The 16,856-nt window shown below is 40.0% G+C and overlaps 1 protein-coding gene across 3 annotated transcripts; it reads right to left on the reverse strand.

Moving 5' to 3' along the window:
• Window positions 1-902: 902 nt before the first annotated feature.
• Window positions 903-16,571, reverse strand: LOC110045660 (fibroblast growth factor receptor 2-like). Of its 3 annotated transcripts, XM_089293224.1 has the most exons (16): window positions 16,080-16,571; window positions 14,897-15,051; window positions 11,592-11,876; window positions 10,988-11,062; window positions 10,576-10,608; window positions 10,045-10,332; window positions 9,472-9,849; window positions 8,476-8,943; window positions 8,005-8,175; window positions 7,445-7,555; window positions 6,909-7,093; window positions 5,511-5,633; window positions 5,274-5,385; window positions 4,682-4,778; window positions 3,661-3,766; window positions 903-2,822 (listed from the first exon to the last, which is right to left on the reverse strand). In XM_089293224.1, the coding sequence occupies exons 2-16, from the start codon at window positions 14,964-14,966 to the stop codon at window positions 2,709-2,711; spliced, it is 2,616 nt and encodes an 871-aa protein (XP_089149350.1). In that variant the 5' UTR covers window positions 14,967-15,051; window positions 16,080-16,571; the 3' UTR covers window positions 903-2,708. The 3 variants fall into 3 exon arrangements, with proteins under 3 accessions (XP_089149350.1, XP_089149346.1, XP_089149351.1); XM_089293220.1 differs by lacking the exon at window positions 16,080-16,571 and having other exon boundaries at window positions 14,897-16,039; XM_089293225.1 differs by lacking the exon at window positions 16,080-16,571 and having other exon boundaries at window positions 8,476-8,940; window positions 14,897-16,038.
• Between the last annotated feature and the right edge of the window lie 285 nt (window positions 16,572-16,856).

The raw sequence follows: 16,856 nt of genomic DNA on the forward strand, positions 1-16,856 counted from the left end.
AAAGAAAACCGCAGAAAGCCAAATGAAAGAAAGAGGAAGCGCACTGAAAACAACGTCCAACGAGTTTATGGAATCTGTGTTGGAAACCCGCTAGGAAATGATCTTCCACAATGCCTTGTGTACCCTCCTAGAACGGCCGTCCCGGAAGAGTGTATTAAAGTTGAGGATGTTGCCACATCGTTATTTAGAAGAAATGGGCCATACATCGCACAGCTCTTGGAAGGGAATTATTTCACCAATGCTGCAAGAAGCAGAATCACCACAAACCTTGAGCAGGAAGTCAGAGATTATGTTTACACCTTCGTGTACCCTGAAGAGTACACTCTGACGGAAAGCATTGCTGCTGCTTGCAACATTGGTGAAAGAGACTCCCATAGTAGCACAAGAGGCGACGAAGAACTCAACGACACCGAAGATGAAGATGAGTGCCAGTGAAAGTTGCATTCGAAAATAACAGTGTTAAATACTTCTTTTCAGTAGCTACAAATGCTTTTTGTCGCCAAACGTTTTTTTAAAGCAAAAGGAAAGTTTGTAATAAATTTGTATCCTGCCTTCTATGTTTATTCTATAGCAATTTTTTTGATATTCAAACATTATACCATTTTAAAGTTTTGCTAAAATATTTCACGTGACCCCCCTTTTCCCCTTATTTTTTTGGGATGGCCCCCCCCTCGAAAGCCATTTTTTTTCGCATGCCCCCCCCCCCCGCCAAATCCCACCAGCCCCCCCTACCTTATAAAAAATGAACGGTCCCTTAGCTGAGAAGATATATCAAACACTCGAGACAGCGTTTCATCGGCAAGCCAAACACCTCGAATTTGTGTTTGGATGTCCTGATGAAACACAGTCTCTGGTGTTTGATATATTACATCTTCAACGCCCCTAAAACAAGACGCATCCCGTGTAGCAAAACATTTTTTATTTAAAAGCTTACATTAGTTAGTAATAAACCTGATCACTCTGTGAATATAGATACATCTGTATGTAAACATCCCCATTCAACTGAGAACCTTTTTTTTTTTTACTTTTATACACAACTATTGCATAGCCTTATTCTTGCACGGTTAAAATGCAAGAGTATTAGCTCTACTTAGTTGAGACTAGAAATTCTGTACAAATATCCTCGGCAGTCTTTCTCGAGGACCTGAGTTTTCGTTTGTAAAAGATGTATAGCAATAATATCTTCTTTTGATGGGTTGCTGATGGACTTGCCGGCAGTCCCGCCTCTCTCTGTGGATCGTTAACCTGGTACCGACGTTTTCATTTTTAAAATAAAATTAAAAAAAGAAAGACCTTCACGACCAGGAAAAACAAAAGGGAAAGTGCACAGTGTGGGTTTCTCACAACATTTTGTTGTTTTCCCACATAAATCCTTCTGGTTCACAACGTTATCTTGTTTGGCACGTAAACATGCAAGAAAGAACAATGTTTGTGTATATGGTAATGCAATGACAAATCTTTCCTCTTAGTGTCATAACTTCTCGGTCTGCACATTTAGGCTTTTAGATCTCAAGATAGAGGTTTCCATTTTGTAGGAAAGGAGAATACATCAGTTTTCAGACAACAGACTTCCACATAGTCTTGTTAGTAGTTCCGAAAGGAATTCCATGTAACGTAGCTAAATTAATCTCATCCTTGCTGGGATGAGATGATTTTTCTCTTTTTTCTGTTAAGGTAATTTACCTGGAAATTATGCACGAAGGAAGTATTCGACATTGTATTTTCTGATGTCCGCACCAAACCTTAAATACGGCTAAAACTGTTTAACTGTCTGGAATAAACGTGGCCTACTTAAGTTTACAAAATAAAATCTTCGTTGAGAAGATTTTACGAGTATTGAAATAAGTTGGAACAATCGTGGATTAACTAGGGAGAGATAAGATGGCGATAGTCGCCTAGGACATTTTTCCTGCTACACTTTCTAATACGTCAAGTCTACAAGTCGCATTGGACCAAGCCGCACCAATGTCTTTTTATGTTGTGTTATTGAATTTCTTTGTTCTTTTTTTTCCGCGTATTATCAACCTGCTGCGGATCACGAAGCATTTGCGAACAATGATAAAACAAATCTTCGCGTTTGGCAAAGCAACAACTTCGGTGTTAGAATGTAGCAGCTCTTCATTTACCACGAGTAGAAATTTACAATTGGAAAAGCTTCCTTAGATATCAGAAAGAACTGTTATTACAAAAGAATACGTTTGAGTTAGGCATATTGAAAAGAAAAGACTGAATATGATTACAGGCGTCTTTTGGTCTCCGCAGTAACAAGAGCCGGCTTTGTTGAAGATGGAGCGTGAGCTTGCGGCAGATCAGTACACTGTGTCGTGCGATAAACTTTTCCAAGGGCAAAGTTTCCATAACAGATTCGTTGATATTGCACGTCATGTTACTGTAAGCTGTCACTTGATGTTGACTGCTGTCAGCCTGTTTTTCCTTACGTGGGAATCACTGGTAAACAGCTCCCAATAAGAAACGCAATGATGATTTGTGTTTCTGTTGACTTGGTTTCTTAATCCTAGTCCAGTCTCAAAGTACGACTTGAGAATAAGCTCCTGACCATCCATGTACTGTGCTTGCATCCCGGTTCAATTTACATTTAACCAATGCTGTCACCTTCTCACGTCAATGAGTTTCACTTGTAGCTCAGTTGGCTTTAGAGAAGGAATTCGACCAAGCAAATGAGTTTTGTTTCTTACTCCAGGCTGCTGCTAACACGAAGACTCAGTTAGACCTTCATTATTTATGTCTGAATCGTCCGTTATGGGTGTTTCCATATCGCGTGCAAGGTCATCTATCGATTGGGCCAAGATTTCCAGATACTCCTGTTAGAGTGCGAAAATATACACATTAATATGACAGAAAAAAATTACGGATTTCACTTCTTGCTGTCAAACCCCCGAATGAGTGTCATAAGCGGGTTGGGTTTGTTGTTGGTTCTGGTCCTTTCACCGGAGTTTTCCCCCGGGTTTTCTCCCTCCACAAAAAGCAATACTTTCCAATTTCCAAGAGACCTTTTTAGCGTGGGCAGTTTTTTTGCCCCATTTCAGACCATGTGATGATACTCTTGAGAATTCCTGCTTTCAAATTTTCAAATAGTCACGTGTAGGTGATTGAGTGATTTTTAGATGGGCAAAGGAACAACTCTCTTGAGAATATCACGTGGTCTGTAATGGGAAAACAAACCAGCCAAGCTAAAAAGGTCTATTGCGGTTGTCCAATTAAAAGCGCCTAAAACTGAGCTGGCCATTTCCTAATTGCTATAAATGATCGAATTTAAAGTAATTTTCTCTTCGTTATATTAGTAGAGAACCAAGTCACCTCACGAATGGGAAGAAATTGTTTTTTTACAACTGTTTTTGAAATTGTTTTTTTTAACAGCTGATCAAAATTCTTTTTTCTAGTCGTACGCTACTACACAAACAATAAATGTCTAAGCCATTCCACTGAAAGACAGCAACTTCAACAGAATGAAAACTGGAACCACATGAAACATTAGGTTAAACCCTGGGGAGGAAAGAGTTAATAGCAGACGAGGACAATCACTGAAGCTTAGGTGCATTCTGCAAATGTTTTGTGCCATAGGAAGGGAAATACATGTAACTTCTAATCCACCGAAGGATTTGTATTGCTTAGCCAATTAAGAAAATAACTGATACTTACTTTACTTGCCATAGATGACAACATGGCATCGAATCGTTTCCTAAGTTGTGTGAATGACGCTCTGTTGGTGGAGTTTTCATCCCAACAATTAAGCATGATGTCGTATCTAGTTTTTAAATATAAAGAACATGTCAGTCTTCTGCGATTATTCTTTATTAAGGTCTGTTGGTTTGTTCTTTTCGTAAGTCAGTAAACAAAGGGAAAGGGTCATTTATACTTGAAACTTCCAAGGTGGTATAGTGATAGTGCTCGAATAACAATCGCGTGTTTCCCAATATAATGCATTGTTTGTTTCATTTGACCTAATGTTATCCTGGGTGCTCGAACTATGTCGGGTACGCAACATTGCCCTCGTAAATCCTTCGTATGATTCGATTTGCTGTCTGTGTAGAATTAATAACTTTATTAGGGAATAGCATCTTGAAAGATAAGTCACTCGCTGACTATCCTCAGTGTAGTCCTCCGTGCCACAGCTGAATCAACCATTCACAAAGCGACAATCGCCCATACACACCAGTTTGAGCTTTCCTGACCGCTTGATCAACATTTTGTGCGTTATCAGTGATAGCGCACTTAACGCCAGTACAGGAACATACTTGAGTGTATTTCCTGAGAAACTTCCTGAGTGTACGATCGAGCAAAAGCTCAATTTAAATCGAGGCTAAGTATGTTGATCGCCACCCACAAACATGATCCTTATGCGTAAGGAGGGGTCGGAGATCGCTGAATTTGAGAGCTAACTCAGTTCAGGATTTAAACCTGCAGGTCTGCAGATTGCGATACACACCAGTTTCGTTGTTTAATGTTAGGCACTTGAAGATTAGCAAAGTTTGCAGCTGGAGATAGGGAAGGGCAATTGGCTTAAAATTAATCTGCTGTGGGGCATCATTTTACTGGGGCTCAGCGTCTGTGTTCTGGCATTCGTGTCTTTCTTGGGATTGTTTTTGCCATCACGCATTGTACTGTTTCCTTTTATCAATTTTGTGTAGCGATGGAAATGCAGAGAAAAGGTTGAACTTACATATCGCTTGGACAGTTTTGAGGCTTCTGCATCCTATAGCCAGACTTCAACAGGTCGAAGAGCTTTTCTACCGGTATCCCTGGATATGGAGAACCCCCTACAACAAAACGTTGTCATTTTAATTAATTGTAAGAAAGATATTATTGCATGCCCTTAAGATAACTTATTTTAACTTAAGATAACTTATTATTTTGGTATGTTAGCAAACGAAATCAACTTCGCTTAAATTTCGTTTTAAAATTGCCTTCCCGTAAACAATTTGTACTAAAGATCACATATTTGAACTGCGGAGAGAGAGATGAATACATGACTGATCGTCGCAGTTATATTCACAGCTTACGCAGCTGTGAAATCGAAGTCCGACAAAGACATTCAGGCTTGAACGAGATTCGAACCCATGACCTCTGCGATGTTGGTATCGCAGAGTTCATGGGTTCGAATCCCGTTCAAGCCTGAATTTTTTTCAGGCTGCTTACGTTGTGTACATAACTGCGATGAGCAATCATGTCTTCATACAATGTGTATTGTTATACTATTTTAGGGGTCACATACTCGTTACAAACAAAAGAGTATAACAGTTGATCAATCTTACCAAGAGTGAATATCTCCCAGAGCAGTATACCGAAGGCCCAAACGTCGCTTTGCGTTGTGTAGACTCGATCAAACAGAGCCTCGATGGCCAGCCATTTTATCGGTAGCCGACCCTGTGAATACAGTTCAAGAAATCGGATAATTAATGACTGGAAGGGAAAGCTTTCTCGATAGCATTTCTGTCTTCCTCCTGCGGTAAATGCTCATTCAGATCATGGGTTAGTCTTCATGTACTCACATCAGTGGTTTTTCTGTAGTATTCCAGATCTTTAACATTCCTTGCCAAGCCAAAGTCGGCGATTTTCATAACGTAATCATCCCCAACAAGGATGTTCCTGGCCGCAAGATCACGATGAACACACTGCATTTAGGAAACAAAAAATCAAGATCAGACAATTCGCCCATTTAAACTTAAAGTAGCCAGCGCTTTCATTCCGCGCCGTCATTGCGAGCGTTTCCGGCTCTCACTGAGCACCTGGAGTAGCATCGTCCTATTGTCGGAATATTCTACGAGACTTGTTTTCTTTCAGTGGTAGGCTGTGTTTGTAATGTTCTTTTATCGATAACGTATTTGAATTTGCCTTAATATTAACCAATGGTTAAAATAACGGTGACTTTCGATTACATGGGATTTTTTCAGACTTTTCAGTCCGTTTGCCCGGGCTGAAAATCCTAGCCCGGTTTGAAAAACCGGGTTAGGATTTTCAGCCCGGGCTGGATTGCGGCCCGGGCTGAATCCCTCTTCATGTAATCGCCAATTTGATTTCATGAGAATTTGTTTCAGAAGCCGGGCTGAAATTTCAGCCCGGCTAACCAGGCTGAAATTTCAGCCCGGACTGAAATTCGCCATGTAATCAGGCCCTTAGCCGGGCTGAAATCTCAGCCCGGCTTCTGAAACAAATTCTCATGAAATCAAATTAGCGATTACATGGAGAAGGATTCAGCCCGGGCCGCAATTCAGCCCGGGCAAACGGGCTGAAAAGTCTGAAAAAATCCTATGTAGTCGAAACGGAATTTCAGCCCGGGCTGCCGCTACGAAGTAGAAGCGATCTCAGTGGAATAAAGGCGATAAAATAGAGAATCTCTCTAATTTCAAAGCTTAGATGGAAAATAAGAACATCGAGACAAGGTTAAACAGCACGAGGCTGTCAGGGAGGCCATGAACTCGGCAAGCTTGAGGACATATTTTCTTTCTATGCAAGTACGTCTTTCTGGCTAAGAGACAGGTTTCGTTTCAGTTCCATCATCATTGTAGGGTGTTACTATCCCAAAAAGTTAAAAATTGAGCGCCAACAAAAGGTCAAACTACGAGAGAAGCAATGCGCCTATTTTCACGATTCGTGTTCTCGGCGCCATTTTGATTCTCTGGGGATTTTTCGCACACAATTTCATATTTGGCGCCGAGGCTAATATTTCAGCCCGGGCTGAAATTCATTATGTAATCGCAACAAAATTTCAGCCCCCCTAGCCGGACTGAAATTTCAGCCCGGGCTGAAATTCGCCATGTAATCAGGCCCTAAATGCGCTGAAGAAGTGGATAACCGAAGACTATCGCTAATGTACGCTTAATGATTGCTCAAGCAAAAATTCTGTGATACTTCGGTATGGTTAAGCGTTGGTTACTAAGGTACTTTACCTTTCGTGTCCCAAGGTACTCCATTCCTCTTGCTATTTGAAAGGCAAAAGACACGAAATCCCTTACGGTAAGGGAGGGGCCAGAATAACTCTGTCTGCTGTGCTGGTATTCGGAAGGTCTCCTTTCTCTCAAAAATTGCCGAAGATTACCATGAGGTGCAAACTCGACAATGACAAACAAAGGACCTGAAATACCAGTTTCACGTCTGTAAGTAAAGTTTCCTGACCGTATTCTGCATAAAGCAGCATTATATTTGTACACTAATCAATAAACAAGCGATACTTATATCGTGTCTTATCAGGTTGGAAAAAAAAAATGTTCAAATGTTGTTGTTCATAGTGGGTCAATGGGCTCAGCTACACTTCGTATAATTGGCTATTTACAAGCGCGGTTTGCTAGATACAGTGTATTACTGTAATGCGCGCATATATAGGTCAGGTAGTTCCTGAACAGGCTTTGTCTATGCTTTGTCTGTTTATAGTGTACTTCGAAACAAATAGTCTCATACTGCGGAAATGGAAAGCTGTGTCCCTCACCGTGTTGCGTGCATGCACCAATCAAGTTGATGATGTTCTTGTGCCTTCCAATATCCTTCATCGTGTCCATTTCAGACAAGAGGTCTCCCAACTCGTTCTCAGTAGCATCAGCTGGAAAATATGACAAATTATTGACTATTTAAACCTCTTGCTTTTACCCCCTGTTTTGAAGGGTAGCTGAGAAGTGAAAGTTTTGTCGATCCCCATATCGTTACGGCTTTCATGAAATTGCTTGTTTGGCTATTGTTCCACACCGTTGGTGAGACGTTTAATACATTATTTAGCCAGTTTGTGTGTCACAGAGTCATTTGGTTATCCGATACTCAATGGAGGAGGAAATAGTGAAGACAACTGAACCAAAGTTCGTTTTCTTCTCGAGAGGCGGGCTACATGGTGTAGTATCAACTGGTATTAAAAATGGAAGGATTAGCTTGTCTTTTGATGACAGTAGAACACAGGACATTCAATGCATGTAGAACAACTTTGGAAAATTCTACTTGGGGACAGTTGTAATGTTAACTGGTCAGATTATTTATGATTAAAATACTTATAATACTTACCCTTGAGCATTTTGACAGCAACTGAACATGTTGAAGGCATGTCAGGCAGCCCCACAGCGTCAGCTCGCATGACCAAACCAAATGCACCTTCACCAAGTTGTTCTCTTAGTGTTATTTGAGATCTGTCAATTTCCCATTCCTCGTCACAAGGTAGCTCAAAAAGCTCTAGCTCTGTGATGAATAGAAATTATATTTAGGTAAACATTGTTACTAAATCCTTTTAATCATTTGACACTCATAAAGTTAGTCACGTTATAAGATTAATTCTGATTTGGAAACTTGCAGTTCATAAATTCCTTTAATGCGGCTCAAGGCTTGTTTTACCAAAGGTACCATGTCAGTAACACAGACTGCACGTTCAGCGCAGTTTGGTTTGATGTGACACAGAGTAGCACGTCCGGCTGTTTGGTAGACTAGGGGCACTTGGAGAGTAAGATTTTCTTTCAAGAAGAGAGGTTCATAATCTTTTACCTTCAGCAATGTTCGAGTCAATTCTCGATGATACTCCTGAAGAAAATCGTGACCTATAGCTTCCAGTTCTGTATCTTAATAAAGGTGTCGTAGAATTTGTAGATCCAGTAGAACTTAATCTTCCCCTTGGAAAAGTGAAAGTTCTATTATTTCCATCAGTTTGATTGGGCGTTTCAGGTTCTGATGGTATAAGGTTTGATGATGGTGGAATATTCTCCAGTTCAAATTGTCTAAATTCCTTTTGAGAATTTGAATCGCCTGCAAACTTCTCCTTTAGTCTTTTGCGAAAACAGAAAACAAACACAACTGCTATAATTGCAGAGAAAACAATTGACGCCAGAAGAATGATAGCAATTAGGCCAGCTTGACTTGACTTTATCTTTTCATTCTGGACTAGCTTGTTCTCAATAGGTGAAGCTGTTGCATTCTGTGAAGAGTCGTCTTGTTTAGTTATGGTGTTCCAATCTACTAAGAGCAGAAAAGGAGAACAATTTTTAAATTCCACTCGACATGGGTAGCCATCAATAACAAGGATAAAACGTGTGATTGTAGGGGCAACTTCTTTAACCTTTTATTTTTTTTACCAGGGATGGTCTTGCACATGGGTTTCGACTGACGTATCTAATGAATGGTATACACATGATGCCTCGTGATCACTGTTTACTAAAAACCAAACAATTACTCAACTCTAACATTATTTTCATGTCATGCAAGGAAAACCCTAGACAATGCCTGGTCCGTGTTATTGAAATAACCAATCTGCAAGGGAAATCTAATATGGCAAATCACACTGATAGGGGTAAAAAAATTTTTCCTGCATTCAACACTTCAAAGAAGCTTACATTATTTGTTAAGGGACATTAAAAGGGTTCAGGCATAAGAGATCCACGGAAGTATTGGTGACCTATTCCATTCACTGCAAAGTTGGCAATATACCGGAACTAAAATGTTGATTTCAGCTTATTAACTTGCAGAACAATCTACATAACTACTAACCTTTAACAGGAACCGTGGGTTTCACATATCTACTGAGGAAAGCACTGTTGTAATCTTTGCCTATATGATTGCTTACAAAGCACGTGTAGAGTCCAAAATCATCCTCGGTAACATTAGTTATTCTCAACTCAACGCCGTAATGGTCCTTGACTCGGATAGTCTTGTAATAATGTGGATCTATAAGGCGGTATGATCCGTTCTCAAAGTCGTCACCAATTTTCTTTATTGATAAGACGGATTTGTCCCATTTCAGCCATCTGAAATCTGGAAGTGTTCCACTAACGAGCACAATGCATGTCATCGTTGCATTATCTCCAATCTGCACCGTTGTGTTACTTGGAAGGCTTGTCTGTAAGATGGGCCGTGATCGTGGCTTAGCTGTTGAGAAGATGATGGAAATGTATTTTTAATTTCAAGCAGTTACAGTACCAAAAGTGTCTGTGGTGCATGGTGCGGAAACTCGGCAAATTAAGTCATGTTTTACTTTATAAACAAAATCGCCTTACTTTTCCATTGCATTTTTTTTTTTAGAAATAGACGTGCATGACTACATTTTTGTTTTGCTAAACTCACCAACAACCTGAAGCGTGTAAGTGTGATTTATACTGCCATATGGATTGGACACTATGCAAGTGTATTTCCCCGAGTCGTCGGGTACTAGATCTTTCAGTTTTAGGTACCAAATGGAAGTGTTAAGATATGGGTCCATCCTTCGGCTGGGCATTTTCATTCCGTCCTTTAACCATGTGTATTTGAGAGGTGGCGCTCCAGTCGCTTGACACTTTAGTCTGATTGAGTGTGATGCTGGCCATGCTCTAAATGCTCTTTTTAACATATTTGGATCAGAAAATCTTGGTGCTCCTAAACCATGAACAAAAGATATGCATCACCAATTAAGAACATGAGTGAACATCCAGTAGGCCTTGCATAGAATGAACAGGGGTATTACACTGAGACAGAACCTGCATCTTGGCTGGCAATAACATTACCTAATATTTATCCACATATATATTTGCCATTTAAGGTGATCTAACTAGTCCCCACACTGTAAAGAGCTAGTGACCTGCCCATTCAGATATTTTATAAAGAATTGCGGACACTCACTTGATTTTTTAGTCCTGCCGGAGGTCGTGGCATCTGAAAAAAAGCATCACGTTACTATCTTGTAGCACTTTATGTGGTGTGAACTCTAATATTACAAAACATGGTGAACCTCCCAAGCAATCGATTATTTCAGGCATCAGATCAAAGCTATATTCGAGTTCTCTTACAGCTGCTAGCTTATTCCTACAAAAAAAAATTGCAGATCATGAGCTTAGAACTCAACGCCTCCCCAAGAGTCATGGCTTTTTCTTAGAGTGGAGCATTTTACGTTTGAGGATAAAATTCTATGGCGGTGAACAGTACTTTGCCATAGTGATATTTATTGTTCAAAGTTGTTACAAAGTATAAATTTGACGAAGTAACTTTCTGTGTCAACTTTGAGTACAACGTCTTTCAGCTTCAGTCAACGTACCTTTAGTTTGCACCCGGGTGGTTACTACTTGACTCGTTGGTGTTAATTTGGAGGTCGAAAGACTTGGAGAGATTCCTGTTAAAGTAAATGAAATCACTGTTAGCGATGTTGATCACATTATGTTGAGTGGCTGCAGGAAGACGTGCTGAGCATTGAACTTGAGCTTGTCGCCGTTTTAAGTGTGGTACTGATCAAATTTCGTCTAATTTTATTGCGGAGTTACTGTTCATTTCCTTCAAAGAAAAATAGCATACATTAAACAGAAGACATTGACCATCTTCGCTTCTTCAATTGAGGGGTGGTCAAAACGGTTTCCAGTTAGTATAGGGAAATATATATTATTTATTATTATTAAATAGATAGAACGTGCAGGGTCTCTGATTCTATTTCCATTTACACTGTATGGTGTACAACACTTGGGAAATAGTCCAGTGCCAAAGCAAGTAAAATCGAATTTTAGTTAATTGCCAAAACAAAAACTAGAACAACTTGAGGTTTGTCAGAAGATTGCTGCATTCTGAATTTTGTGTTTGTTCCTCACCTTCTACTGTCCTAGTGATCTGTTTGTGGTTCAATTTTGTTTTCTGTACTTTATCACGCCTACCTTCACGCACTAGAAGTTCCAGAGTCAAATTTAGTTTCCCGAGAGTATTTTCAGCGATGCAGGTGTAGTTTCCTTGGTCTCGAGGTCTGACTGTCTTGATCTTTATGGTTTTGTTGTTGTTCAAGTTCTTTACTCTTTCCGACAACTGCAAAGGCTTGTCATCCTTGAACCATGTAATAGTCGGTGGTGGCTGTCCAATCACTCCGCATCGTAACCGTTTGACCGCTCCTGCCTCGGCGTCATACTGAAGGTTTGGAGTACCTTGCCTGCGCGGTGGATATTTGTCTGCAACATGGAAAACAATCACAGCCCTCAAGCAAATTCGTTTTGTTATTGTCTGTTGCTGTGGACATTGTTACTAGTACATATACATGTACTGTCACTGTGAAACTGGACCTTTCTATATCAACGAAAACATAGGGTTTGCAAAGTTGACTCAGTATAGCATTATTCATAAAAGGCTAATGTACAATCTAGGCCGCGGATTTAAAAGAAGACCTGTTAACACCGCTTTAACTGAGAAATATCGAGAATTTTACCTTGAGGGCAGAAATAAGAGCAAGGCAAATGTATGACCTCATATATATATTCCACGTGCTATTTATGGAAGTGAATTCGCACAGTTTCGACAGCTAGAAGGCGTTTGTAACTCTTAAATGTGTTATACCGCTTTGTGTGAGGATGCCGAATTCGAGATAGGAGGTACATTAAAGAATACTGTACAGAGGGAAAGCTAATTCTCTTTAAAAAACAAATTTGCTTATTTCGCAGACTACCTTTTTCTACATTTATATTTACCCCTACAATACTTAATGTTTTAAACGTTATATTTGTCTTAAAAAACATTGTTTTTTGGAATTCTTAATGCGCAATGAAATATACTTTATTTCTTTTCTGAGTGTATTGCACTTTCTTTAAAAATTACAACACGCGATGTGTAAACAGTAGTTAGAAAACAAATATTCAGTTCACGGTGGCGATGGAGAATTAATTAAAATTAGAATCCGTGTGTGTTAATATGCTCCACAGCCACACTTATTTGTTGATTGCGCCGGAAATTCCCGTCATTTACTTTCACAGACAACACGCAACTGTACTCTTCAGTCTGCTTATACCCGACACAACCTGCATTTGTTTACTTTGCCTTTGTCGCTTTTTTCCCCCATGTAACAGTCCAGTTCATCCAGACTTTGACTAAATAAACGAGCTAAATGGTGTATCCAACAGACGCAAAATTAAAACAGGTCTTTCTAAATAAAAGAGATTTATCGCTTAAAAAGCTGGTTACCTGATAGGCTAACTCTTGACGCATTACTATAAGTCCAATTCAAGTTGCGACGACAGATCAGAGCTTTCTCGCATTCGCTGAATTTCGATCTCCAAAAAGAAGCAATACATCTAGTAAGACCCGAAACATGTTCTTTCCTTTCTTGATGTAAATAGCAGCTGAATATAGTCGATACACGGCTGCGATAAGTCAGCATCGTCCATATTATACAAGTACGGGATTGTATTTCAAAGTGTTTTGGAGCTTGGTCCTTTTCAACTCGCTTTGTCAAATGATATGAAAAATATGGCTATTCTAGGACATCGTTTCCTCGACTATTTGCATTGCTCTTTAAATCGTAATTGTATTTATCTTCAAAATGTGAATAGTGTAAACATTAAGTACCAAAATGTTTCCTGTCTATTATTTTCAAGGAAGTGATGGCCGTTTCCACTGGGCAATGAACGAGCTGTTGACTGAACACACAACAGACATATTCCTTCAATTTTGGTAGCCAAAGACAAAAAAAAAAAAAAAAAGATAGATCAAATTCGCCGGGGGACAAAAAGGATTATGGAAAACGTTTTCTCGAGTAGATTTTGATTGACGAAAGGTGTCTCGTTTCGTGTATAAGTGAATTCCTCTTTCCCTTTCATCTGGTATTCTGATGTGAGGGAATTCTGCCAGGAGTTGTGAAAGATATTCATCTCACGTCTTCACGATTCTCTTGTTGGCAGGAAATTTAACATCAAGCTACATCATCACCTTTTTGCTTAAAAACCGCATCGCCTACCATTGACTAACAATTGTGCAAACTGCACTACAATCTGTTTTTCACAAACATCCGCCCTCTGCTCTTAATTTACGTCTAAGAATTTCTCAACTGAAAATAAATCAAAGAATGGCAAATTACTTCAACTCCTTACAGACTAGAGTGAAGTTTTTTTGACAAATGCAGAATGCGTGGTTGTAAACTTTGACTTCGCGGTTTTTAAGAAGTTTTAAGACAGTAATGAGCGGCATCACCAAATGTTAATTTATGTCAAAATCGCGCCGCTTGTCACGGATCTAGGTAGAACTTTTAATAAGTTCTTTTTCCCGGGTTGTAGACAAACTAAAAGTAATTTCATTGACAGTAGTTGAGACCCTACGCCTGTGAGTTTTGGACGTGCATGAAAGGTTGATTAACGCACTGCTGCACCACTGGATTGCGATCGACCAAATTATTGTGGTTGCTTTAGCGTAATAAACGCGCCCTTTCCCCAAGCAAAACACGAAAGGACAGCTGAATCCATCAAAATGTGGGTCAAAGGTAGCTTTCGATGAATATTTGTATTAAAAATAAGGTTCCACAATGTTCCGATATCAGTACGATTTAGAATATTGGCACCCTCTCTCCGATGAAAACAAGGTGCCATGAAACGATCACGAACACGGAATAATCCACTACTAGTTACTGATTCTTCCTTCGACTACCGTTTTGTCTCACTGATGACTATTACCTTTGCTTACAAGCGTGTATAAAGCAAATTTGCACCTTGCTGTATGAATGATTGATAAACGTGAGCGCGCATGAAACAGCTGGACAGACCAGAAATATCACAAGGCACAATGGCGAACACAAAGGAAATGGTAAACAGCAGCTTAGAGTGACTCTAACGTCTTATTTGCTTTCTACTTCGCCGTGCTTAAGAGTTGAACAAACATTTGACGATATATGCCGAGCTATTCAGTAAGATTTCCTTTGTCGCTGCTTGCCAGTAACGAGTTTTTCTTGCATGATTCGAATGAATAGAGCCATTCATCTTGACATATTACCGAAAATTGATTTTTGAAGCGTGACGAGATCTCGTACACGACTCTTAATACTGTCCCATAGAACGAGCGGAAACCGCTTTTGATGTGTGGTGAGCTTGAACAAAGATAAATCAGAGTTAAACAATTTGACGAAAGTTAAACAAGGAATAGTAAGGCTAGGAACGCGTAGTCTCTAGAATGTGAATGTTGCAAAACAACAAGTATGTAGATATCCACTTACCGGGCTGAGCAGTCTGCGTATTGATAATAAGGTTGATCAGCAATATCCACCAGCACCGTTTTGCCTGCATGCTCACATCGACAGGGGCCTTCCTTTACGAAGTAACATTCTGTTCACCATTCAAAACCGGCCATCGATCGAGCGGCTGTTGGTTACTACGAAAAGAAATGATTTTCCTCGGTGAGTTGACGCTTTGTGTCCACACGGTCGTCTCAAGTTGCCTGGTTTGTCTTAGGGCTGCGCAGACAATTCATTTGCTTGTTGTCAATCTGATGGCACAATACTGACGTAGTGCCAAAGAGCAAAATACTTCACTTTGATGTGAACGTGACAGTTTCACCGATTTCATGAGACAAATACCGATAGCGAACAAATCCTTACGGAAGATTCCGATCGCCAAATTCCCTTAGTAATAGAGCGCTAAGCACTATCAAACAACGGCATGAATTCCGCTCTGAAGGGAATTTTGATTGGCTTAGTGTTTCGCTGGTCTCGGTATGTTGGCTTTGGTTGAATTTTGTGTGAAATTTCAATGGTTTCAAGTGACAAATGGCCCCGCCTCTATCAATCATGTCAAAATACAAAGGATGTCAAGTACACACGCGTTTCCGGTTGGATGGGGTTTCTGTACCCTTGGGGTAAATTCATTATTCAAGTCCTAATTACTTCATCTTCTTTTTGGAAGCACATTAGCAGAGTCCTTACAAAATCACTTAACTTCTTGCCTTTTAGTGATGCAGACAGCCTCGGAAAGAAACCGCAGCGCAAATCAGAAGTTCGTTGTTGTAACAACAGCGAGAAGAATGTCTAGTGAAGGTACAACTGCTCAATGGCAGTCTTGGAGAATAGAAAAGCAAATAGTAACAAGCGATCGAAGACGCTAATCCTTATCACTTACGTTTTTTTCCTTCTTGACAAGCTTTGTGCTATTTGGTTAGTGACAAAACTTTCAAAACTAAACAGTATTTCAACAACATTCCTCCATTCTCTTGGGATTTCTCACTAAATAGCCAATACGTGTGATAACAAACTGTTTACTCGAGGTAAACAATCACGTCTGTATTTACATGAGTACAGCCACTTGAAGACAAAGGCTGTTGGCAATCATGGTGCGAATTATTTCAGTGAGTAAAGTAGCTAGGAAACAGTTATATCTACCATGGGAATAAACAAACCAGCTTACCTGACGAAACTTATAGCCTTGCGCTGATTCAAGGCTCGGTATTGTTCAGTGTCTGTACGTTGTCGGTAGGGAGGAAAACTGTTCGACTTCAACTAGAAAATTACCTATCCGCGATTCTCCTTTGCACTGCAACGAGTGACAGGTGAACTAAGCCGACTGAGTGAGACTGGCGGCAAGTTCTTATTCCAGCTGCAAAAGTGCGGTACTAATGGATCGATTGTTTGTGTCCGCGTGTTTTAAATTAACGGCGTCTCCCTCGGAATGTTTGTTGAACCTGCTTATCTATTCCGATCCTCGCCCGGATTGTCCGGATATCTATTTCATCCGCAGTTGTTTTCACTTCTTTTCGTTACCTCGTTGCCTGAAATGGTATATGTAGTTCCTGGTGTCTTGATATCTTAACCGGGAAGTTCTTGAAGTATTCGAAGATTGGTCTGGCCGTTTTGGTGTGTTTAACTTTGCAAGCAGGAGGGCCACTAGAGAGACAGAACTGACGAAAATAGTTTTACCTGGATTCCTATGAGAAACACGAGATGCAGCACCCTTTTTTTGTGGCTGCTTATCGCGCTCATCTTTCAGCAATTCAGCCTTGGATTGCTGTTTTTTCAACCCATGTTACCATATCTTTGATATCATCAAAAATTCATGTAGTTTCACCCTAAACGGAATTAGAGAAATTTGTTTTCACCGTAACCGTCTCGCTGACTGTCGTTGGAAATTTGTCCAGGAGCTAAGTTTAAACATTTTCACGCTGTGAGATGTCCACTTAACCCTGTT

The sequence above is a fragment of the Orbicella faveolata genome, unplaced genomic scaffold (genome assembly GCF_042242905.1).
Source record: "Orbicella faveolata isolate gen_17 unplaced genomic scaffold, um_ofav_v1 contig_1, whole genome shotgun sequence".
NCBI lineage: Eukaryota > Metazoa > Cnidaria > Anthozoa > Scleractinia > Merulinidae > Orbicella > Orbicella faveolata.

Coding starts and splice junctions, on each gene's coding strand:
- LOC110045660 (XM_089293224.1), bottom strand. CDS start 14,966: ATGCAGGCAAAACGGTGCTGGTGGATATTGCTGATCAACCTTATTATC. Junction 10,609..10,987: donor CACCCGGGTGCAAACTAAAG/GTACGTTGACTG, acceptor GCTTTTTTTCAG/ATGCCACGACCTCCGGCAGG. Junction 4,779..5,273: donor CTGGGAGATATTCACTCTTG/GTAAGATTGATC, acceptor GTTTTGTTGTAG/GGGGTTCTCCATATCCAGGG.